Source organism: Musca autumnalis, unplaced genomic scaffold (assembly GCF_047663935.1).
Source record: "Musca autumnalis isolate F117 unplaced genomic scaffold, ASM4766393v1 scaffold_3, whole genome shotgun sequence".
Lineage (NCBI taxonomy): Eukaryota > Metazoa > Arthropoda > Insecta > Diptera > Muscidae > Musca > Musca autumnalis.
In genome coordinates, this window is record NW_027411866.1 from 78,876,873 (window position 1) to 78,903,842 (window position 26,970).

Genomic DNA, 26,970 nt, shown 5'->3' on the forward strand with positions numbered 1-26,970 from the left:
CCAAAATTTGCATCTGTCCATAGGAGGAAGTCTTAAATCGCCGGCCGAAGTCCTGCTATTTAGAGAAAAAATTGAAAATTTAGGAGAAAATTTTGTTCCCGAGATTTGCACCTGTCCATAGGAGGGAGTCTTTAAAAAAATTCAGTGACCTATTTTTCGGAAGTGTGGACTTCCCCCATATATTTGTATTCCTGTGTTAGGGGAGACGAGACTTACCAGTAATAATAGAATTTTCATAGGATAAGAGTTTAGAAAATATGTCCCAATTTACATTGGGCGAGTTTACTTGCGGCAATTGTCATTTTGTAGGAGAGAGAGGTGAGGCATATGGTAACCCTGTGATTTGTAGTGCATCCTAGCTGTGTGCCGTGGAAGCGAAATGGAGTGCATCCTAGCTGCGCGCTCTCTTGTAAAATTCTGCTCCCATATGAATTGTTGGTGAATAGGAAAAGATGGACTCCAGCAGCAATTGTTCCCAGCAAAAAATTTTGGAAGTTGTGCATGTGGAGTTATGATTTGACAAAATCCTCCGATGCAGTCCACACGGAGTTATGAAAAATGCACTCCGTTGGATACAATTTATAAGCAGTTGCTTTAGAGATCCCTAAAAAACAAACAACAAAAACAGTTGGTTGATCCCTACCCACCGCTAGCGAAATCATTATTTATAAAAATAAGAGAGAGTGTATACACATATTTCAAAGAATTTTTTATAAAATAAAGAAATAAAAACTTAAGTTGCGAACTTTTTTGCGGTAATTCACGAGACGGAAATTTTTAATGGAGTGGAGTCCAGTTGGAGTCCATGTCGAAAGCTGAACTAGTAATGGGAAGGCAACATAAAAACCCTTTAGGATGATGAAGCAAAATCAGATGCGCTTGGATTAAATGGAGAACGGAGAAAGTAAACTTAAATGTGATTGAATTTAATGGACACTTTTTTTAATTTGTGTTTATATAATAAAGTTATCTGTATTATTATTTTACACAAATAATAAATGCATTTTATTTATTCTGGGATATTTCGCAATGGCTTGCATTTTTAGACTGACTACAAATGCAATCTGAAGAGTGCCTTTACATTCAATCCAAAACACTACATCAAAAGCTGTGATTTGGATCGAAAATGGAGTACATCCTAGCTGCGCGCTCTCTTGTAATATTCATAGGTGAATTCATAGAAAAAGATGTACTCCAACGGCAAATGTACTGTACAGATGTAGTGATTCAACTGCATCCGCGGATGCAAACTTTTTGCTGGGTTCTAGTGATTTAACTGCATCCGCGGATACAAACTTTTTGCTGGGAAAATAAAACAAAATAACGTACGCCACACCACCAAGTAACCGTATTTACAAAGCGATTACTCGATTACTTGGACTACTGAACACTGAAACAGCTGAATACGTGACATTCGAATGCTTAGTGAACACATCACCGTCATTCATGTATCGTAGTTTGAAAATAAATGTGTCAACAAATCACTGTGAATTGAACGCAATAGAATTGAATCAGTACGAATGTGTTTGGGGGGAAAGTCGTGAATTTATTAAATAATTTGCAATAACATTTTCGGAAAAAGTATAAAATACTCATATTGAGTAAGTTATTGTGCTTATTTTATTTAGATAATTTATATTTATTTGGAATATTATCGTTTTAAGGCGACTGAAGATGTAGGTTGCAGAAAAGTATGGTCGTTAGCACAAAAAGTGTGCTGTACAAGCTATTCAGCAGAGAAAAATTCGAAATCAACTCTGGGGATTTATTGTGTTTCATTTAGTTGTTACCTGCCCATTCATTGCCCAGCATTATTCTGCTCTTGTTGAAGTGTAACTCTCGAAAGGCTAGTTGCCAATTGAGGAGTAAAAATCAGGAATAGCGCATTTACAATTAAAACTTGAGGAATATTAATAAAAGCATTTAAGGTGAATAATTGAAAGAAATATGATGGCCAATTGAAATGTAAGAGAAATGCACAAGTGAATGAAAATTACTCAATGGTCCTCCGTCAAAGTTAAAACAGAAATAAAAAAAAAACATTTCATAAAATTTGTTGTGAATTATGTGATTACTAAAATAATTATTGTAGAAAAGCATATTAGCTACAAATGTGCAAACCTTTTGTTTATAGTTCAAGCAAGAGGACATTTTTTTCTTTTAATTTTTTGTTTGATCTGACCAACACACGGCAACGTTTTTAAGGTCTATGGTCGTTTGCACAAAAGTGTTCTGTGCCAGTTTGTTCAGGAGACTTTGGCTTGCTGCGTTGCAAATGCTGAATTTCTTCATTTTCATTCAAGTCGTCTGGTAGAGTAGCGCCGAGTTCAGATGACTGTTATTTGTTTGATTTTCGGTTATCATTTGTGGGACTGGGAATAGGACATAGTTTTATGAAAATAAAGCTAAATTAAAATAATACATGTGCATTTTAAAATGTCATTGCAATAAATACGTTTATGTGTGTATTATTTTCAGTTAAATAATTCCAAGGGAGTATTGTGTGTGGGAACTCATTGATTGCATCTCACACATCCTTTGGATTCTTTGTGGTAAAACAAACAATTGCTAAGTTATAATTCACTTTATTCTACGACGGGAGGAGGAGAAAGTGGCAACAAAATTAACAAAACAAAAATGGTACTGGCCGAACGAAATTCAGAGTTAGTACGCAACGGCAGAAGATCGCGTGGTCCAAGCCCAAATGGTCATGGTGCCAGTTCGGGTAGTGCAAGCGGTACAGCAGCTCCTGGTGGAACTGGCACTCCCGAGACATCATCCGATGATGACAATTGTAAGTAATTGGCAATTATGTGAGTTTTAGTAGATTTTTAATAATTTACGAATGCCTATTTTAGCTATCAAACGTAATGGAAAGTCCAAAACCAAACAAAGTGAATATGAAGGTAGGTGGTGGAGATTACTATTATTTTGGGCATACATTTACTATTCTCCCAACTTGCGGAAAAATCTGAAGTTTTCGTTCTGATTATAAAAATATAAAGTTCGTTGGGAGGAAGTCCATACTTACCGAGGTATGGGACAAAGTCTTGGAGCAAGTTGAATGTAGTGGCTGAATTTGAAACTTTTTCCATAGAAAATTTTCAAAAATTAAATTTTTGTCGAAAATACGCTTTCGGACGGGATTTAAGAATTTCTCCTAAGTACAGATGCTAAACAAGGCTAACGCGATCATAATTTTTTCAAAATTATTTTTTTTGTACAAATTCATACGGGGTTTCGGAACTTTCGAAGCCTATATCTCGGGAAATACGGACATCCCAAACATGTTATATGTATATTATCGTAATCAGCAAGATCTACCTATGGGCAAAATTTCAGAGTCCAGCCACTACATTTATCTTACGCCAAAGTCTTAAATCCCGGACCAAAGGCCGGCAATTTAGAAAAAATTTACAGCTTTAAGAAAATTTCACATTTTTCCGCCAGCTGGGACAATAGTAAATTTGTTCTTTATTTTGTTAATGATGTTCCTGAGTAAATATATCTTTATATTTTTGTAGAAAAAATTCGAGTTGGCCGTGATTATCAAGCGGTATGTCCACCTTTAATACCTGAACAAGAGCGTAAACCCGAATGCCTTAATGATCGTGCTTTGTTAGTGTGGTCACCTACAAAAGAGATTCCAGACACAAAGCGTGAGTAACTTAATTTGATAACTCTAATATATATATATATATATATATATATATATATATATATAGAGAAAGAAGAACAGTTTGTCACAGATAGCTGTGGCATGCGCGGACGACATGAACATCCGGTGGTAAGATCGGTCACGTAGGATTTCAGCTTTTCACAAATGACATTAGAGAAGGTACCTGACGATAAGATCGTACAATCATCTGCATACGTTGCGATTTCAAGGCCCTCTTGAAGAGCCAAATACATGAGAGGTAGAGATTAAACAGTTCCGGAGGTAACACCCACCTTGGGAAACTGCATGTTTCACTTCTTATTCCTGAAGTCCACGCAATTGTAATTTATTATCCAACGTTTCAAACTTGCCTGGAGGATTGTCTGCTCAATGTCCTCAAACAGCGTGGAGCGCCTGACTGTATCAACGGATTTTGATAACAAGATGTAGTAGGCCTCTTCTTTGGGAGGAGTGTGAACATACATATCGTCCCCTGAAATGCCCAAAAACGTAGCCTCAGGCTCAATAACTACATCCTGTAAATTCTAATATGCCTAATAACTCTTGCGTAAACTGGCATTCTTTTGATTGTACCAAGATTCTTCTAACACCAGGGCAATTTTTGATCCCTAGAATACAAATTAATCCAGGGCTGCATACTCAGACCAACACTCTTTTCACTATATAACAACAATTTGCCTGATGCATTACCTGGTGGGATTGAAGTCGCAGATTGTATTATTAAAGTTTTACTCTATGCAGACGACATTGTCATTCTGTCTGACTCACCCAACGGCTTACAAAAAATGATAGATGACCTAGAAAAATATTGTTTTAAGTGGAGGTTAAAGGTTAATTTGTTAAAATAAAAGATACTAGCTTTTCGTAAAGGAAACGGAAGGTCTTCAAATGTAAAGTGGCACTACGCAGAACAAAATATAGAAATTGTTAACAGATATAAATATGTTGGTATTGAATTAACGCATAACATATCCTTTAATTCACATTTGCAAGCAAAGATCACATCATCAAAGATGGCCATCAATTCAACATGGTCTAAATATATGTCATCCTAAAATAACCTAAATCAATAAATTGAAAATGCTTGTTAATGCTTGTTCAATTATGTTTTATGGTGCACAAATGCGGCAAATGCGGGGCTTTGAAAGAAACAAAAACGTTGAAAAGTTATTGAAATCTTTTGTTAAAAGAATGTTATACCTTCCAAACAATACCCCAAACTATATCTACGCATACTTTAAAAACGCATTTTTTGCTATATATGAACAGGGTATTTATTATGATTGAACCCACAAAGACTCCCACGGATACTTGCAGAGCAAGTTATTGAAGTTAATATATATTGGACAAATGAATGGTCAAATATATGTGAAAAATTTCAATATTTATTGAAGGTGATTGTTGAAGTATTATCTGTCAACGATTATGATTTTTCTAATAGTGTGAGAGACTCACAATCCCGCGATCTCTATTCTCACTTACAATATAAAGAAATACCAACCCTTACCAAAGACTTATCTGCACATATAACAAGTTGAAATATATAAGCCATAGGTGGATTGCTCGACTTAAACTGCAAACTATTTACAAGAAATAATAACACAAAAGATCTTTGTACAATTTGTAATATGAATGTATCCGAAAGCACATATCACTTTATTGGTGTATGCCCTATATATTCTGTATATAGAAGACAATTTTTTGGCTCAATTATTCTCGAAGAAAATGAGGCATTGCGAATTTTCATTTGTTATATAAGTACATTACAACATGGCTGATTTCCGTATCGTCAGATGCTTTACAAACGACTTAAAATCTGCGAAGTATTATGCTTCTTAACGCCGTTGTTTAGCAACTGCGATGCTACGTGTTTCAAAACGTCAAAAATACGAATTTTTAACACAGGTTGAAAGCAAACATGTATCATTTTTATTTCTGATACATTTTCGAGTGTGCAATTGAAATATTTTGACGAAGTTTAAACAACACAAAGCAATTAACGATACGGAAGTCAGCACATGTGTTGAATGCGGAAACCTAATACTTAATGTATTTAATTAATCTGTGAACTTATGTAATTTATATATCAAATTGTGTACAAGACAATATATTAAAGCTTTGTATGGCTAACAGCTATTTAGCTATGCCAAATATAGATGCAAATTACGATTAAGCATGTATGTTTTAGTATTTTGAAAGAATATGTAAACCGTAATATCATCTATTAATAAATTAAAAAAAAATAATAAATAAGTATATAATTAAAAAAATTAAGAAACAGTGTTTTATTTATAAATGCACTTAAAAGTAGAAAATAATTTTTCATGATGGAATCTCTCAAATAAAACGCTTGCATTTGAATAAAAAATTGTGACAATATTGAACGGCAAGCGTTTTATTTGAGAGATTCCATCATGAAAAATTATTTTCTACTTTTAAGTGCATTTATAAATAAAACACTGTTACTTAATTTTTTTAATTATATACTTATTTTCTAGTTTTTAGTGCATTTAAAAATAGAACACTGAAACTTATTAATTTTATAAATACTTTTAATTTTTTTGTAAATACATTTTTAAGATTTTCAATTTTATTTGTGATTGTGGATGTGTGTAGTAGTGAACAGGTTAGACTGAATGTGGAAAAGGCAAGTTGAGAAGGGGATGTTCGGAGAAGGTTGTTTGGAAGTTCAGAGGGGGTGGAAGTTCCTAACTTCCACCTTCATAACACCATCCCTTCGAACAACCTCCACCGATCTTCCAAACTTCCGAAAAATCTCCTCCGGACAACCTCATCCGAACTTTCAAACAAACTCCTCGGAACTTCCGAACAACATTCACTTTAACTCCGAACAACTTCCACCGAACCTCCGAAAAACCATCGCCGAACAACCTCCTCCGAACTTTCCCCTCTCAATATGCTCTTTCCATTTTCAACGGAACCCCATAACCAATTTAGGCCGAAAATGTAGATACAAACTTTAAAATGCCTGAAATTGGGTGGTACCATTTATAGGGGCTATATCAAAACCTGGACCTATGTCCACAATTTTTGGTGGAGAAGTTGAGAACTCGAAATCAAAGTTACAGCCATTTCGGCCCAGAAATTAAGACAAAAAACACTTGAAATCGGGTGGAGCCGTAATATGGGGGCTATACCAACACCTGGACCTATGTCACAATTTTTGGTGGAGAAATTTCTGTACCACTGGGTTCTCCAAATAAAAAAATAAAAATCCTTAAAACACTTCAAATCGGGCGGTACCGCTATATGAGGGGCCATACCAAAACCTGGACCTATGTCCATAATTTTTAATGGGTACGTTCCTGTACCATTGGAAACCCTAGCTGTCAAAAAGCAGCCAATACGGGCTTAAAATGACGATAAAATACCTTAAATCGAGTGGTACCGCTGGATGGGAGTTACAGGAAAAAATGGACCCATATTGGTTTTGGTTTCATATTCATGTATTGTCATCCAAATCTGAAAAGTGTACAAAGTTTTAGTTCGATTGGTCAACAACAACTGTGCGAAAAATGAGTTACCAGATTTGAAAAGCAAATTAGATAAAAAACTGTACGAGTAAAACAGTGTAAAAATGGACCAATATTGGTTTTGATTTCATATTCATGTATTGTCATCCATATCTGAAAAGTGTGCAAAGTTTTAGTTCGCTTGGTCAATTACAACTGTGTTAAAAATGAGTTACCAGATTTGAAAAGCATGTAAAATTGAACACTGTACAACACTGTAAAAATGGACCAATATTGGTTTTGATTTCATATTCATGTATTGTCATCCAAATCTGAAAAGTTTGTAAAGTTTTAGTTCGATTGGTCAACTGCAACTGTGTGAAAAATGAGTTACCAGATTTGAAAAGCAAAATACCAGAAATCGGGTGGTACGGTTATATGGGGGCTATAGGAAAAAATGGACCCATATTGATTTTGGTTTCATATTCACGTATTGTCATCTAAATCTGAAATGTGTGCAAAGTTTTACATCGATTGGTCAACTGCAACCGTTTTAAAAATCAGTTACCAGATTTGAAAAGGGGGTTAAGTTAGACACCGTAAAAACACTGTAAGAATGGTTTTGATTTCATATTCATGTATTGTCATCCAAATCTGAAATGTGTGCAAATTTTAAGTTCGATTGGTCAACTGCAAAAATTAGTTACCAGATTTGAAAAGCAAATTAGATAAAACACTGTAAAACAGTGTAAAAATGGACCAATATTGGTTTTGATTTCATATTCGTGTATTGTCATCCAAATCTGAAAAGTGTGCAAAGTTTTAGTTCGATTGGTCAACTGCAACCGTGTTAAAAATGAGTTACCAGATTTGAACTAAACACACACCAAAGCAAGTTAAATAAAACACTGTAAAAATACAAATTAATTCATAAGGCCATGTTTATATTATAGCATTTTGCAGGGATAACCTTCTTTATGAGGATTTATTTGAATTGACATTTGAAACCCAGTGGGTTTGTTAAATCTGGTTATACATATATAAACGTATTATTAGTCTTTGAAATTAGTGTTATCGAACTGAACATTCATTCATAAAATTCATATAGCATTTACACACTGCATTTTTGTTGTTGTTTATAGTTGAAGAATATATATCAGTTGCCAAAGAAAAATATGGTTATAATGGAGAACAGGCATTGGGTATGCTCTTCTGGCATAAACATGATCTTGAAAGAGCAGTTATGGATTTGGCAAATTTCACACCATTTCCCGATGAATGGACGGTCGAAGATAAAGTGTTATTTGAACAAGCTTTTCAATTTCATGGCAAAAGTTTTCATCGTATACGTCAAATGGTAAGTCGAATAAATTCTCTATATACCACAGTTGTATTCTCTACATGGCATTTTGCAAAGACTAATGAAATAATGTAGATAAAGGAAGCTAGCATGGGTTACTCTCAATGAAAACTCCCCGTCGGTTTTGTCTTTCTGCCGTTTCAACATAAAGGAGAAAGCGAGAAAAATCACGGAAAAATCATACTCGACATCGAAAATAATATATCCAGTTTTCTAACAAATTAATTGATATTTTGTATATTTTTTGCATCGTCGTACTTTTTACAAGAAAACTCAACAAATTCTGAATAATTTCTTAGTTTTTAGGCCATTCAGATTTGAATGACTTTAATATTGTTACTCAAACCGCAAAAACACATCATACGACCTCTCTTGGAAAAAAACATAATAGTTGAGAACATTCCGATGTCTATATTTCATTAGTCTATACATTTTTGGTTTATAATAAATTTATTTAATGTGTTTTCTTTAATATATTCTCAAATAGTTACCAGACAAATCAATTGCTAGCCTGGTGAAATATTATTATTCCTGGAAAAAGACACGACATCGTCAAAGTGTCATGGATCGCCAGGAAAAAGTAAAGGCTAGCAAAGAAGGTTCTTCAGAGAATGGTAGTGACAATGGCAGTAATGAAGAATCCGACAATGATGACAAGGTAATTATTAGTTAGAATTAGGTATTATATTATAATATAGTATATATGTATATCGTCACCATAAATGCCCGAAGACGTAACCCACAAAATCAAAACTTTACAGGAGAAGCAAAAAACGTTATGAAATGAAAAACTGTTTTATGGAATAATTATCTTATGAGATCGAGTATTTGGGATATTATCAATACTATACGAATGGGAGTAATTAATGAAACCAAAAACACGGAAACACTTGGTTTTGGGATCCGTCATTACAACAAAATCTGCAATATTATCACATTTTCCGAAATGCCATTTCTTGAATAGGATCGTTATTTTGTAACGTAGAAGCATGAAATTTTGCCAGAGCATGTATTTTAGCTTTATGTATCAGATTCCATCAAAAAAAGAATTTCGATTTGCGTGTAGGTTACGTCTTCGGGCATTTACGGTGACGATATGTATTTAATAAAACATAATTGTAGTAGTAAGTAAGTAAGTACGTAATTTCATTCACATGCTTATTTTCCCAATTTCGATTTCGTTTACATTTGAACAAACACGTCCTTTCCTTTTTCTGTTTGTTTTTCTTCTAATGATTATACAGAAAAAGCACATTGCAGAATTTAATTATTAAATAAACTTTAATTTTATTTCTTTTATTTTACACAAATTAACAACTACAAAACAAACAAAAAATACAAACTCCATTTACTGGCTTTTTTCGAAAAATAGTTACGTTGTGGCTTAAATTTAGGTGTAGTGTTTTGAGTGAAAGAGAGAAAGCTAAGTAACATAAAACAAACCATCACAAACCCATACGATATATTTCTTATTCATTTTATTCTTTTTATTTAGACAAATTATTTCACATTTTTTCATTCATTTTGAAACAAATTATAATAACAAAAAATATATGAAACAAAAACATTTAATAAATTATATATAACAATGTGTTCTATTTGTATTATATATTTTGTGGCTATTATATAGTAAAACCTAATCCAAAAAAAAAAATTAAACTAATTGAGTATGAAAATTAGAATTTTACTGCGCAATTAGATTATATTTCTTCAATAACAATAACAATACCGTACATTGAAATGGTTCATGAAATTAAGTTAGTTTTTTTTATTTCAAAAAAATGTTTTATTGAATTGTAAAATTGTGTTTCTGCGCTTTACCATTTTAATGTACAATATACAAAATATAAATACATTTACAAACAAGAAATACGTCTTAAATCAGAAGAAAATGTTTAACATGAAAAAAGTTGTAAAAAAATACCCTTATACATATAAAAATTCTCTATAATTAATTATATTAACAAGTCCAAACATGTTTTTTAGTTTTTTTATTTTATTTTTATAGCAAAGAAGAAAATACAGTTTCTTTGTTAGATACATTTTTATTTATTTATTTTATTATTTACAAAATGATATGCTTAATTTTAATGTAATTTTTGTTTTCTAGAAAATAGCTAATCAATTTTGAACCTAAATTTGATTTCTTTTAAAACTAGATTGTATTGTACATATATAACCCAAATAACTTTTAACCGAAATAGTCATCTTAAGGCATTTTAATATAATAAATATTAAATTGATGTGAAAAAAGTTGTAATTGTTTTCAGTGTAATCTTCATTAGTACATCACAAAGTTATTGCATCACATACTCGGCAACATATCGATTCATTTGCATCGATGATTTCGTTGTTTAAGGATTTTTTCCGTCAGGTATTGCTTAAGCCAATAGGAGGGGCGACAGGAAGATTGAGGAGGAGAGTGGATAAAACAGAGCCGAAGGACAGGAGGGATTAGCTGAAATTATATTATAAATATTTCTTACTGTAGACTTCACTTTAAGGTATTTTTCCGTCAGTTGCCGTTAAAGAAAATTTGTTCAGAAAAAAGGGGCAGGAAAAAGGAGTAGGAGAGTGGACAAAACATACAGGAAGATTAAAATAAGGGATTAGTTGAACTTATTAAGGGTCATTATTATATGTTTCCTTTTACTGTTGGATGGATTTGAAATCGCAAAATAAACCAATTTGAATGATTTTTTATACAATAAATAAATGACGCAAAATGTCGAGACAATGACAACTTCCAATGACACATGATTAACTAAAAACTATTTCTTTCGGACACACCACATGGGATAAGTGGATATGTCTATCATATCAAATGGTGGTGTCTCCATATCGCCGAGACCGAGCTGCTCTTCGATTATAATAGGACAACACCTTAGGGAGTTTTACATACTCGGAAAATGTGACTTAACATTTTAGTTAGCGATGCGTTTGCGATACTGGTGGTTATTTTGAACGACCATATGCATATACAATAGGGTGGGGCGATTTGAATATCTTAAGTGGCGCTTCGAGTTTCTGATTCTTGGTAGTGAGCAAAAAAGTCCACTAGGCCATACGTCTATGGTAAAAATCGAGCTTCCACATTTTCACTTGCAGTTTTTTTTCTTTTGTTTTTTTTTTGGAAAATCTGCAAATTTTGCAAAAAAGTCGAAAATGTAGAAAATTCGTCATTTTTTGTAAAGTTTATTTGAGATATTTTGGCCTATAACAGCCAAACCAATGAGATTTTCGACCCAATACTAAGACAAATATTGTAGCCAAGACAATAGTTAAGGACACTCTAGTACATCGCAAAAGCATTGGAACGCTTTTTCAGACAGTTTGGCGTTGTGAAAGTGCAATTTTTGGTAATTTAGAAAAATGTTCACGAAAAATTTGCACTTTCACAAGGCCAAAACTGCCTGAAAGAGCGTTCCAATGCTTTAACGATCTATTAGAGAAATGTTAAATATTGTGTAGACAATGCAATGATGCAGTTATGAAGCCAGCCTTTATTTAAAATTAAATAATGAAGAACAACCCCTATTACGACTTCATTCTATAAAATGTCTAGTACAAAACTTTTAAGCATAGCCAGCTTTTATTTTTCTATTTTTTATTATAGTCTGAAATGGTTTCAGAAATATTTTTATGTTCAAAATACCTGACTTGGCTATTTTCTTAAAAAACAAAAAACAATTTTGCTTATATTAAGAGAAAATTCAATATTTTATTAGATAATTTGGCTAAATTCGACATACATACAAATGTACGTTAAATCCAACTTTTTGCTGAGTGTTCCTAATATTACTATTCATCTAATATTTTATTTAATTTTCTGTATATTATTTTAATTAAAATTTTTAACTTCACCACAATGTGTGGTTGGAGAATAACAAATAAATGACGTAATTTTTTTATTTTGTTTAAACAAAAGTCACCATTCATTTATTTATAGCTAAAATATTGTTCTATATACACTCACCTTCTTATTTTTTTACTTTTGACTAAGCTTAAATACGAACCATTTTTTGAAATTAATTATAAGTTATATTTTAAATTCAACTAGTTTTTAGTACAAGACTGTTTATATAAATGTTTTTTTTTTTTTTTAACTAACAATATTTGCAAAACAAAAAAGTCTCAAAAATATTAAAGAAAAGAAGAACAAAAAGTAATTTTACATATTTAAATTTATTTAAATTCATATCAACCAAAACCATAAGAAGAAGAAAAAAATAATAAAACAACAAAAAATATGTTTTGTCTGCGTGAAGATTAAACAAAATTCATGTGTTTCTTTTCAAAAAATACACCACCGCATTTATTCTTCCACGATAAAATTAAGAGAAATCACAAAATCTTTGGGTAAGAAAAAATATTGGAAGAACAACAGCAGCAAAAAGGATGGAGTCCTCGAAAAAAGAAACATTTATTAAATTAAAAAAAAAAAACAATTGTTTTTGTTGTATCATAGGTTTTGAATGAGTCGTATATGTATATTAATGCAATGTATTTAATTGTGAAACATGAAACCGCCATGTTTAATTTCGATACTTTTAAACAAACGGTAGAATACTTCTCTTGTTTACGTCTTGAAGTTTTTGAGAAAAACCATGGGGTAAATGTATTTAATAGAAAAACATACATACATACATATATGAAACTTTAGATTTCTGTATACATTTTTCGTGCATAGGGGAAGATTGTTGTGTAGAGAAGATTTTGATGAGAATGTATGAATTTTTACTTTAAAGGACCTTTCAAAGAACTTATCCATGATTTTTTAGAAAATTTGCAGCTTTTCTTGAGCTCATTAATTTCTCTGAACATATTACTAAGAAGAAATTTCGTTTTCATGGTCAAAAAATTGCACGAAGGAGCGCTGTTGAAGGAGACTTGGAAAATTCTTTAAAAAAACCACGTTTGGAGGCTTGGAAATTCTTTAAAAGAATCCACGTTTTTTGGTTGTGAAGGGAGGCTTGGAAAATTCTTTAAAAATCCTCGCTAAAGAGGCTTGAAAAATTCTTTAAAAACTACAAGTTTTTGGTTGTTAAAGGAAGCTTGGAAAATTCTTTAAAAGATCAACGTTTTTGGTTGTGAAAGGAGGCTTGGAAAATTCTTTAAAAAATCCATGTTTTTGGTTATGAAAATACCCTTAAAATCCACATTTTGATTCTGAAAGTAGGATTGGAAAATTCCTTGAGAAGTCCACGTTTTTTGTGAGAGTCTCATAGAAAATTCTTTAAAAAATCCACGTTTTTTGTTGTGAATTTTTTCTTAGACAATTCTTTAAAAAATCGAAATTTTTGGTTGTGAAAGGAGGCTTAGAAAATTCTTAAAAAAAGCCACGTTTTCGGTTGCGAAAGGAGGCTTGAAAAATTCTTTCAAATTCTTTTGTTGTGAAAGGAGTCTTAGAAAATTCTATAAAAAAAGGAGGCTTGGAAAATTCCTTAAAAAATCCACGCTTTAATTGTTAAAGGAGGTTTGGATAATTCTTTGAAAAATTCACGTTTTTGGTTGTTAAAGGAGGCTTGAAAAGTTCTTTAAAAATTCGATTTTTGTCGTTGAAGCAGGCTTGGAAAATTAAAGCATTGTGGTCAGCCAAAAAGTATAAGAAAGAAGGATTTAGTGGAGAGTTAAAAAATCCGTGTTGTAAGTGGCTGAAGGAATCTTGGAAAATGCTTTAAAAATCCAAGTTTAAATTTGTTGAAGTGGCTTCAGGAATGTAGGAATTTTGTATTTCGACTTGGTCGGAAACTTTCCTTCAACAATTTGTCAACTTGGTAACTTCCTGTATTAGGTATTTAGAATGTGTTTTAGCCACAAAAATCCTTACAAAAAATTAAGTACATATGCCCAAGCGTTATTTAGACAAATCGCGTATTTTTATATGTGCAAGACTGCTTTCTTTGTGGGTAGCAAACATTCCTACTGGAATTTGTGAAGACAACTCGTATTGTTATAAATCTTGATAGAAAATTTTCTTGTGAAAAATATAAAAATAGTTTTAAAATAAAATATTTTTAATTTCCAAGTCCCTTACCCTTATTTTTGCAAGCAAATTTTGTTCGTTCGTTTATATCCGTAATAATTTCGGTATCGATGGCTCAACCTGTACATAACGTAGAGACCTATTTCTTCGCAGACACGTTCCATATATTGCTAAGAATAACTTGTTTAAATATCAGCGATCTTTATTTTATAATAGGCGAGAAAGTTGAACTTCAAAATTTGACAATTCGCTAAAAACGAATAATTTTTCTACAAAAACGGAATTTTACCCCCAGTGAAAAAGAAAAAAAGCTGTAAACTACCATTTGTTAAAGTTGTTATTATCCATGGTGGCGTCATTGGGGGAGGATACAACCTAAAAACTTGCATTTTACATACACAGACTCATACAATAAACATCGTTTTTAATTATTCTTAAAAAATAAAATTGTTACTTACGTTCTTTCATCGTCTCTCACTTCTCATTGTGTTCATCGCTTTTTTATATTTTGTTTGGAATCACCTAACTTTGTTTACATCTACTTTCTATTCATCCATATATTGCAAAATACAATTTTACTTGAATAAAACACGTCTTCCTAAAATTTGAAATGAAAATTCAAGGCCCCTCGAATGCAAAAAATAGTTTAGGGTCATTTTGTTTTTAGGGACAGAAAAAAGTCCGTTGAAAGTTGTTAGCGCCCTATTTTTTCAATGAAAATTGAATAACATTATTTTTACAAATATGTTGTTGTTGTGTGTAATATAAAAAAGAAATTACATAAATTTTGTTTGATCACCACCACACCACTCCCTACCTAGACTAGTTTTGTGAAAATTGTTTCTTTTTTTAAATTCAAAACCTGTTCATAAATGTTGTTGTTATTCATAAGATTTGTTAAAACTTCTTTCCAAAATGTTGTAGTAGAACAAAATAATTGTAAAGTTTTTTTGGTTGTTATACAAAAAAAGCAACATCTTATGTTTTTTTCTTTCTTATTCTCTTGTCTCTTTTCCGCTTTGTATGTGTACCACTACTCACCTACTCTCTCAATCTGTGTTTTGCGCTGTAACTGGCTGAACTCTACTCTGTAGGATCAAACATTATCAAGCCATGCAGGAATTTTATATGATCAAACAAATGATTCGAGTTTATTACATGATGGTGTTGGTGGTGGGATTGATATAGAAAATCATTTTTCAAATAACGCCAACAACAACAATAGCAGCAACAACAATAAACATCAATCAAATACTCCGTCCATCCTAAATTCCGATTCAATTTATTCAAATGGTATTTCAACAACAAATGCCACTTCTTCGGCAATAGGCGGCGGTGGTTATTGTTCCAACTGTGGTGTAGCCTGTAATGTTTTGCACAATTCACCACATGGCAAAATGTGTTTTAGTTGTCATCATCATTGGAGGTATAACCAAATGCAATTTTATCCTTTATATGACCCAACTACATCCAACCAATATCCCCTTAACGTTTTTATAGACGCACTGGTAACAAACGTCCCACATCTGGACCATTTTTTGGCAAAAGATCTCGTGATCGCAATGCAGATCGTCACAAACGCAAACCCCCTCGAGGCATGTATATAAATCATGATGATATTGTTGCATTGGCCAGTGCAAATGATAACCAAGACGAGCTATTGGCAAATATAGATCGTGAAATTGTTTCCCTTCTAAGTCAAGTAAGAATTTGTTATTTTGCAATATTTCTATTTTTTTGGGTTCAGTATCAATTTATTTTCTAGAACTAAAAGCTATCCTATACATACATACAACATATCTACTACTAACAAACATTTGCCTATAAATTTTCATATCAAAGAATGTCGAACTCTTTGTTTAACGGGTTCCAACTCATTTTTTGATTACCAACTAAAATCTGTAGAATTAAAATGCTTATAATTTCGGAGACTAACGAAATTTGCCGGTAAGTTGGCGAAGAAAATAGAGTCGCTAAGTTCTACTAGTAACAAACGTGTTGTCAACTTTAATTGGTCTACTCATACACAGTTTCGCGTTGTTATTTGACTGATTTTGGTCGGTAACAAAAAAAAAAAAAAGTTACAGAATTCCACTACTGCTGGTATATTATAAACGTTTACATCAAAGGCCGACTTCCGTATTGTCAGTTGCTTTGTATTCGTGCATGACACTAGGGTTTCTTAAATCGATTGCCCCACTACTACAATTGCATAAAATTACTCTAGTAAGGAACTCGATTTAAGAACCCCTAGTTTTCATGCACGAATACAAAGCAACTGACAATACGGAAGTCGGCCAAACTTTCCAATCTAAGGCCATGTTTATATTATAGCCTTTTGCAGGGTTAACCTTCTTAATGAAGATTTATTTGACGTATACGCAAAGGAATTGGCATTTGAAGCCCAGTGGTTTGGTTAAATCCGGTTATATATAAACGTACTATAAGTCCCAATCATGGTGTAATAATATAAGGCGTAAGTGACAATCATACGGTTTTGAACTTTTTTTATAAACTGAATTTTATAAATGAATTGTCAGAATATGGTTTATTTTCAAAATTGTCAAAAAGAAATTTTGAAAAAAGAAAAGATTGTGTTTGGAAGGAAATAAAAAAATTTTAAGTTCATTCGTTTTTTAGAGGAAAATTTGACGATTTCGGTTGCAGATTGAAGGCTGATTGAATACTTTGCTACACACTTATCAAGCACACACGTACAGAAGGAGTTCATCGGATGGACAAGCCAATTTGATAGTGTATGGGCCGCTTTATATTATTACAAAGACATAGAATATATACATATTTTATGTCTTTGATTATTACACCATGGTCCCAATCTACATTAGGGAAGTTTTTGTTTGTAGGAGAGGGATGCAAGGGAATTCCTTTTTTATACCCTCCACCATAGGATGGATGGGGGTATATTAAGTTTGTCACTACGTTTGTAACTACTCGAAATAATCATTGTAGACCCCACAAAGTATATATGAGGAAAAGTCAAAATTTTTTAGTTTCCATGAAGCCAAGGTTTGCACTATTATAATACGCGAACTATTGTAGTTTACCAGTAACTATGAATATTGGTCGATTAATTTAGATGTTTTTGTACAAAGCTCAAAAATTTAGCAAAAAAAATTAATTTACGTGGTAGTTACGACCGCGTAAAGGAAAAAACATAGGTAAAAACACGTTGAAGCTAAACAGGTTTTTTACATTGCTATTCGATTTCTGATCAAACCATTCAAATGACGGACATCTGTCCAAGGTAAAAGTAGGAGAATACAAAATGAAGATTACACTTCTAATGTATCACTTTCCAAAATTTCCACTGCATCCACCTTTTATGGATGCTGACATTTTGAAGCCGGATTTCAGGTGTTTTTTGTATTTTTTATGTAACTGGGACGCGCATTCGGATATTTCGAAAAACCAATTATAAGATTAAAGAACTCGCGATTTCGCATAATCTGATATGTATATTGAGTATGTAGCCCACACAGCAGCAGAGTAATCTACTGCCAAAGGCCAAAATTTAGTGTGATATTTTTTCTTAAAAACCTATTTTTTGGGTACAGTATTTACAATATCGTTTTGAGTGTGCTGGTACCCCGCGATATTTTAGTTTTTCGACGATCCGGATCATATGAATCATAGATCGTAAAAATCCATCTACTAGAACGGCGGAAATGGCTACTGCAAAAAATGAAAAATTTGCGAAAAATGCTTTTCAAAATATCGCTGACTAATTCGCGTTTTATGTGGATCGTTTCCATTTCAATGAAGAAAGTGAATCATCACTCGCGTTTGTGCGAAAACAGCGTTTTGAAAAATTTAGTGGCATGGGAGCTGTATCCGATTTATCCAAAAAATACTGTGTGATGCTACATCCACGGTTCTTGATGGATTTTATTGAAATATGTTTAGATCGATGTATTTTTTCACGGTTGATAGTGAAATCGGATGCGCATAAAAAGTGTATGCACTTTGTGCATAATATAAGCGTTATACAGTTTGTTGCACACTAAACTGCAGACGATGCTACATCTTAGCGGCCAAAGTAAATCCTGGCAAATGTGTACAAATTAAAAGAGAAGAATTCGCTGTATTGGTAAACCGCATGCGCATCAAGTGATTTTGAGGATTTCGCAATTTATACGCATTTCAAAATGAACATTACCCGATACAATTTTATTTCAAGATTATACCCCATTTAAAGGAACCTAACATTTATTTGAAAGATATCCATATCTTCTGCTAGATGTTGGCGTGTTTTCGAGAAGTGATTAGAATAAAACATGTGATTTATTGCGTGAAATTTATCTAAAATAGAAGAAAAACTCCGACCTATTTTTCTTACATTTTGTTCAACTAACTCACAAAATAAATTTTAATAAATATTTTCTCTTACAAAAATGTTATTAATTTCCTCAATATATTTTCTGTTTTTTGCTATAATATGCAAACCGCTAAACGGATTTGTATAGTTTTGGTTTTATTTGAATCTTCGCGATGTTTAGATTACGTACATATTTTTTATATATTTTTCAGATGCATAAACAGCTTGAATTTTATTAGAACAAGTTGTAAACTAGCAATTGTTTTGAATGCTTTCCTAATTTCCGCGAAAATTTACAACTTTTTCACTAAAGTTATGGGACCTCAGTAAACATATAGTATGTAGGGAGCCCCTAATTAAGAGAGTTTCTCAATATAATGATTAGAGTCTTTTAAAGATTTTTTTCTTTTTATCAGAATTGAAACCGCCATAACTTTTGCGCGCAACAACCAAAATTAGTATCTCGAACAGATTTAAGAATGGGATTTTTTTCCCAATCTATGTACCAAAAATCTTTCATGTAGCTTAAAATTTTTTTTTTTAATTTTTTTTTATGGAAAACTAAAAAATTTTGTCTTTTCTTCATATATTCTTGATCAGCGTGCAATTGTACATCGATATAGCCATATCCGTCCGTCTGTCTGTCTGTCCGTCTGTGGAAATCACTCTAGCGTCCGAACGGATTGACGTAGGTTGATGAAATTTTGGGAAAATATGTTATATTTACGTAGGTTCTTGATGGATTTTATTGAAATATGTTTAGATCGATGTATTTTTTCACGGTTGATAGTGAAATCGGATGCGCATAAAAAGTGTATGCACTTTGTGCATAATATAAGCGTTATACAGTTTGTTGCACACTAAACTGCAGACGATGCTACATCTTAGCGGCCAAAGTAAATCCTGGCAAATGTGTACAAATTAAAAGAGAAGAATTCGCTGTATTGGTAAACCGCATGCGCATCAAGTGATTTTGAGGATTTCGCAATTTATACGCATTTCAAAATGAACATTACCCGATACAATTTTATTTCAAGATTATACCCCATTTAAAGGAACCTAACATTTATTTGAAAGATATCCATATCTTCTGCTAGATGTTGGCGTGTTTTCGAGAAGTGATTAGAATAAAACATGTGATTTATTGCGTGAAATTTATCTAAAATAGAAGAAAAACTCCGACCTATTTTTCTTACATTTTGTTCAACTAACTCACAAAATAAATTTTAATAAATATTTTCTCTTACAAAAATGTTATTAATTTCCTCAATATATTTTCTGTTTTTTGCTATAATATGCAAACCGCTAAACGGATTTGTATAGTTTTGGTTTTATTTGAATCTTCGCGATGTTTAGATTACGTACATATTTTTTATATATTTTTCAGATGCATAAACAGCTTGAATTTTATTAGAACAAGTTGTAAACTAGCAATTGTTTTGAATGCTTTCCTAATTTCCGCGAAAATTTACAACTTTTTCACTAAAGTTATGGGACCTCAGTAAACATATAGTATGTAGGGAGCCCCTAATTAAGAGAGTTTCTCAATATAATGATTAGAGTCTTTTAAAGATTTTTTTCTTTTTATCAGAATTGAAACCGCCATAACTTTTGCGCGCAACAACCAAAATTAGTATCTCGAACAGATTTAAGAATGGGATTTTTTTCCCAATCTATGTACCAAAAATCTTTCATGTAGCTTAAAATTTTTTTTTTTAATTTTTTTTTTATGGAAAACTAAAAAATTTTGTCTTTTCTTCATATATTCTTGATCAGCGTGCAATTGTACATCGATATAGCCATATCCGTCCGTCTGTCTGTCTGTCCGTCTGTGGAAATCACTCTAGCGTCTGAACGGATTGACGTAGGTTGATGAAATTTTGGGAAAATATGTTATATTTACGTAGGACTTTTGGTATTGAAAGCGGGCTATGTAGGTCCACGCTTTCGTATAGCCCCCATACAAAATGACGCGTGGCGCGTCGTCGTTTTAAGGAATTTTTAAGATATTTGGCCCATTTTACCACCGAATTGGTTGTAATTTGGTACTTTGTGTCTCCAGAGGCCAAAAAATATTCCTACCAAAGTTGGGTTATATAGGTCCATGTTTTGGTATAGCCCCCATATAAGGCCCCATATAAAGTACGCGTCATTTTATTATATTTTGAATGTATTAGACCCATTTGACCACAGAATTGGTAGTAATTTGGTATTTTGTGTCTTCAGAGGCCAGAAAACATTCCTACTAAAGTTGGGTTATATAGGTCCACGTTTTGGTATAGTCCCTACATAAGACCCCTTATAAAGGACGCGTCATTTTAATATATTTTGAATGTATTAGACCCATTTGACCAAAGAATCGGTTGTAACTTTGTATTTTGTGTTTCCAGAGGCTAAGAAACATTTCTACCATAAAATGTTTATATAGGTCCACGTGTTGATATAGCCCCCATAATACAATATCTCCCGATTTTCGATATTTAGAACGTTTTAGCCTCATTATCACACCGATATGGCTGAAATTTGGTATTTAGTCTTCTTTAGGCGTAGGTATTTTGAAGGTAGTGGCCACATTAATCCACCGAAATGGCTGAAATTTGTGGTGGAGGGTATAAAAAGTTCGGCCCGACCGAACTTAACGCTTTTCTTACTTGTTATTTATTGTAATTGACATTATTTTCAATGTTTTGAAAACAAGACTTGCTTGAACATAATTGCTTGGCCCATAGTTACATTAGGCAATTTTCCTTGTGGCAATTGTCAGTTTGTGGGTAAGAGAGGGTGTTGAGGGGCAAAGGGTTACCATATGCCTCACCTCTCTCTCCTTTAAAATGACAATTGCCGTAAGGAAAATTGCCTAATATAAATATGGACTTTTATAGAAGAGGGAGGCGATTTTAAACGCGAACGAAGAATACGCCGCAAGGAAAATTGCCGAATGTAAACCTGGACTAAGTTTGAAAGTTAACACTGTGAGACAAATTTGGTTAATATTCAGGGGTTCGGATATTTCTTTTGGTACATTATCTCCAGATGATATACAGTTAGGCAAGAAATGTATTGCAAAAACCAAAATTGTAGAAAATGTCATATTAATTGTTCGTTTATGGCAACAAATTATGTAAAAACTATACGGTTTTTTCTGCAAATCTCTTGCTATAGGTCCTTACAACAATATTCCGTCAAAATATGCAAAGGTTATTTGCGATTTATAAGAAATACGGTCAAAAATATGAATTAACTACTACTTGGGGGTGACAATAAAAGTATTGCAACGGGAAAATCAGTACTATAAAACTATAAAATTTTAGCAAGTTTTTGTGGTCATTATGCATTTTTATGACTTTTGCGGCTAATAAAACACTAACAGTATTGAATGTAACAAAGTTCAGTGATAAAAAATGCCGTCATGGAGGGTCTTCAGACAGGTAAAAAACGCATGGGACCATATTAACAATAAACAATGACGAATAGGCCAAAGGCAAGTAGGCAAATAATGAATATTTGACACAATATGTGTTGTAGGGTAATGCAACAATGCAAAACAGTCCGATTTTGGCTTTGAGAACATCGAAATACCTCTGGAAAGTATATGGAAAAAATTTACACCAGCGTAGTATTTTGGAACGACCTACGACGGAGCACTATTTCGTCTCTCAATGGTATTGATATGATTTTTTTACCAACTGGATAGATATTATCCTCTGCTATCATAATAAATCCAAAAATTGCGCCAAATCCAATAAAACCCATCAAATATGGAAATTAAACCGCTACTGGAGAAGCTGGAATACCGAATATTTGGGTACTATATTCTTTACCATGGAAAATAGTATGCAAAATTGGGTTCACGGATATAATAATGATTGGGAAGACATACCCACTGACATCATTAAGAAATATTTAATAGTCATTAGTCTGAAAGTCAGAAAAATCGATCCCGAAAGCTCAAACAAAGTCAACTACCACCATTCCAAAGACCAGATAATGACATGTTAATCTTATTTGTGTAAATTGCCGATGTAATATAACAACACAAAACTCTTAAATACATCGGGCCTACATCCTGATATCAACCCTCATAAAATGTTTGGGTTCAATTTAACAAAAAACTCCAAAAACATCCTCCAACGTAGGATCAAGATTTACTAAAAATTGGGGAACCAGTATCCTTAGAGTGGAACATACCGAGCATTTATTTTTGGTTTAACTAAACTCATTAATGCTCCAATGAATGTCCAAAGTGGATACACAACTCATTAAGGAACACACCTTTGGTAATTCTCGAAGAAACCATCGATTTGGTAATTTTTGCAATACTTTTATTGTCACCCCCAAATAGTAGTTAATTTTTATTTTTGACCGTATTTGTTATAAATCGCAAACAACCTTTGCATATTTTGACGGAATATTGTTGTAAGGACCTATAGCAAGAGATTTGCACAAAAAAACCGTATAGTTTTTACCCAATTTGTTGCCATAAACGAACAATTAATATGAAATTTTCTAAAATTTTAGTTTTTGCAATACATTTCTTGCCTAACTGTATGTACATATCTCAATTTCGAAATACAACAAACAGTTACAAACATAAATGCGAAGAAAGGGCACAGCATATGAATATTAACGCGAAGAAAATAACACTAAAATAGAACAACAGAACAGTAGTGGAATTCTGTAACTCATTTTTTGAGTTACTGACAAAAATCGGTATAATTAAAACGCAAAATTATGAATGAAAAATATCAATAAAAGTTGACAACACTGTTATAAGCATTTTAATTTTACCGATTTTTGTTGGTAACTCAAAAAATGAGTTACAGAATTCCACTACGGATATACATATCCTTACCCACACGATCCTCAACGTAAAGTCACATTAGGCAAATATTTGCTCCAGCGACTGTGCGGTTACTGAGAGCAAGTGAGCATAAATTTCAATGCATTATTTACGTAGGGGACCGATGTCCAGGTCCACACTAAGAGTAATTTCAGTGAAATGTTGAATTGAAAGTAAAAGAAAATGTATAATAAAATGGTATGTTTGTTTCATACGAATATTGCAACAAAGCAAAATTGCAGAACAAATGAAAGCGTGTACACTAGTTTTCTTGAAATTATGTGCTTTTCCCCAAAAAATGCAAAATTTAATGTCAAAATTCCCTTGAAATTACTCTAGTTTAGACCGGCACTTTGTTAGAAATTTCACGGTGTACAAAGCTTCAGCCAAATAAGATACTTAATTCATAAGTTATCCGATAACGGGCATGGCTTTCAAAAATCTCCAGGAATGGACCGAAACGACACGAGACCTTCGAAGGTAAACAAAATATCCGATGAACGTAGTATACACGAACAGAAACAAGATCAGAATTAGAAAGAGGGTTCTCAAGTGGCTGGCCGGAAACACTTAGGGTGCATAAAAAAAATCTTGCTGACCTCTTACAAAGCAATGGGCCGGTCTGTGGTAAGCTATGCGACTCCAGCGTGGTATGCAAATGTCACGGCCTCGGCACAATGGCTTCGAGTGACGCGTTACAACAATCATATAGGCTGACTTCCGTATCGTCAGTTGCTTTACAAATAACTGTGTATGTTTCTTATCGCCGTTGTTCTTAACAAATGCGAATCGACGTGCCAAAAATACACATTTTTAACGCAGGTATAAAGCAAACATGTATAATTTTTTCTGATACATTTAGTTGCATTTTCGAGGAACAATGTATGAGTGTGCAACAGAAATATTTCGACGAAGTTTAAACAGCACAAAGCAATCGTCAGTTGAAGTCAGCAATAAACAACGTGTAACGGATGCAAAGTTTTCTTTTAAATTTTTATGTGGTTTTTGTTTTAACACAAAACCACACTCAACGGAGCCATTATGCCGAGGATACGCAGTGAAAAAATATTAAAACCTGCCGGAATGCCGCCCTGAGCACTGCAACAGGGCGCCTCGTCATGACACCAGTGGACTATCTTCATAAGGAGACGAAGATTTTACCGGTACATTAACACAAGAAAATATTGTAGATGCGGTACTTGGGTGTTACCGCGAACAACTCTGCCACGATCTAGAAGGCAAACTTCCCCCAGCCAGGCACGTCAGAAGAGATCTTCATGATCTAGAGAGAGTGAGAGTTCCAAAGGTACGAACGAGAGCCTCTAGACCAACGAGCCTATCAGGTATGCCTTGACAGTATGGAGATATAGAGTAAATCCCGTACTTAGAGACCACCCCCAGCACAGCAAAAGAGCGCCAGCTGCCATGACAAACACTAGTGGTTTTATCCTAGTTAAGATCCGGACGAGGCTGCCCCACACATGCCCTCTATGTGGATTAAGACCATTGCATTGCTGCATTTTTTTAGCTGCCCACTCACCTGTCTCACGATTCTGTACGGACGCAGCCAGTCCTGGTGGCAGAGTTTTTGAATCTGGATACAGAGGAACCGGAACCAGATAACAGATAATACACGAGCATATTTGCGCTACAACAACAATTGACGTAGTATAGAGCATTTACTCAGTCGGAAAAGTATACATGCTGATATCAGCAACAATCTGTAACTCATTCACATTGTATTTGTATTTGTCGCGCGGATTCAACAGATATTAATATCAATATCTCGATCAAGTCACCCCTGCTCCACTTCATGCGGCAGCTAGAACGAAGAAGTAGGTATCCAAGGTAATCTGACCAATCCTCTCCAAGTGAAAACCGCATCTCTACATTGCATGAAGAAATCCGACTTGAACCTAGAATAAGACCAATGTCTTGCAAATGAAAATGAAAGAGATGAAATCAATCGCTGACTATTTGGCCTATAACCGCCAAACCATTGAGATTTTCGATCAAATACTAAGACAAAAATTGTAGTCAAGACAACAGTTAAGGGGACTCTCTAGTACATCGCAAAAGCATTGGAAGGCTCTTTCAGACAGTTTAACCTTGTAAAAGCGCAAATTTTGGTAATTTATCAATATTTTCACAAGGCCAAAACTGTGTGGACGTATGAACTTGCCGACAAGAATATGGATTTGAATTAAAACTCAAAATTGTTGCGGAGGAGGTATCATTTATAAAGTGGATCTTATTTTTTGGAGTCATTTCTTTTCGATAGATATCGCGCCCACCAGTCGTGTCAGTTGGTCACCTTATAATTTAGAGCTTTTGGACCACTACGTTAAGGTGCATGGCCTAGGGTACGAAAAACATAAACATGACCACAAGGAGTGGATTTGGTCTATATTTCCATAGGATCTTCCATCATATCCTAAACTGCACTTTAACAAAAATTTAGAACTTTTGTGGGGGAGGTACTCTAAGGAAAAGACCGATATGGACCATTTTTGAAGTTAAACTAAATTTGGACAAATATTACGATGGACCGAATCGGCTGATCCATTGGAAAGTTATCCCATATGGGGTTTTTGCGCCTTCCGGGCCATTTCCAATATGGAAGTATGGACTTGCTTCGAAAAAATTTGTACCGTCGTAATGGGGGCAGCGAGAGAAGGTCTTAAACTGCACTTTCCAAGATTTTGTGTGGGAGGTGCCCGAAGGATTCGACCGATAGAGTCCATATTGGAACCTAATCTATATATGGTAGAAATTTTACGATGCGCAAATTGATTTATTTGTGCAAATTGATTGCTCCCTTCGAGAGCTATGCTTCACACCATTTTATAGATTCTAAACTTTTGTGGGGGAGGTACCCGAAGGAGTGGACCCATATGGCCCATCTTCGAACTTTAAGTTTGGGCAAACTATTACGAAGTGAAAAATTTGGTTCGAATCTGTAAAATACTCGAACAGTTTTATTTATTCTGTATTGCTAATTGGATATATATGTAGCTAATTTATTAATGATATTTAATGATATAAAACAAATTCTGAAATCAGAAGTTGCCATTATGTTGGAACAATCGTGTTATAATCTCGGAAAGTAAGGACTCCTTTCAAGAGATATCTTGCCCATTAGATATTCTTGTTGGTGGCGTTAGGTTTTTACAGGTTTGGAGTAATTATTATTATTGACTTCTCCTACCGAAAAAGTTATATTGTGGTAATAATATAAGCCACGATAGTTACCTGCTGTAAAAACTCAGAGAAATGTCCTCAAACTGCACTTTCGA

The 26,970-nt window shown here is 33.4% G+C and overlaps 1 protein-coding gene across 6 annotated transcripts in view; it reads left to right on the forward strand.

Annotated features, from left to right (window-relative positions):
- The first annotated feature begins 1,427 nt into the window (after positions 1 to 1,427).
- CoRest (REST corepressor) overlaps positions 1,428 to 26,970 on the forward strand; it is a 31,389-nt gene continuing 5,846 nt past the window's right edge. The window contains exons 1-9 of one of the 6 annotated variants that reach the window (XM_073971968.1): positions 1,480 to 1,601; positions 1,665 to 1,928; positions 2,479 to 2,794; positions 2,859 to 2,906; positions 3,525 to 3,659; positions 8,295 to 8,509; positions 9,000 to 9,170; positions 15,593 to 15,924; positions 15,999 to 16,200. In XM_073971968.1, the coding sequence (XP_073828069.1) occupies positions 2,638 to 2,794; positions 2,859 to 2,906; positions 3,525 to 3,659; positions 8,295 to 8,509; positions 9,000 to 9,170; positions 15,593 to 15,924; positions 15,999 to 16,200 (1,260 nt within the window). In that variant the 5' untranslated portion in view covers positions 1,480 to 1,601; positions 1,665 to 1,928; positions 2,479 to 2,637. Of the gene's footprint in view, positions 1,602 to 1,664; positions 1,966 to 2,478; positions 2,795 to 2,858; positions 2,907 to 3,524; positions 3,660 to 8,294; positions 8,510 to 8,999; positions 9,171 to 9,884; positions 12,792 to 15,592; positions 15,925 to 15,998; positions 16,201 to 26,970 lie in introns of those variants that run through there. The other 5 variants (XM_073971967.1, XM_073971973.1, XM_073971971.1 and 2 more) reach the window with 5 other exon arrangements.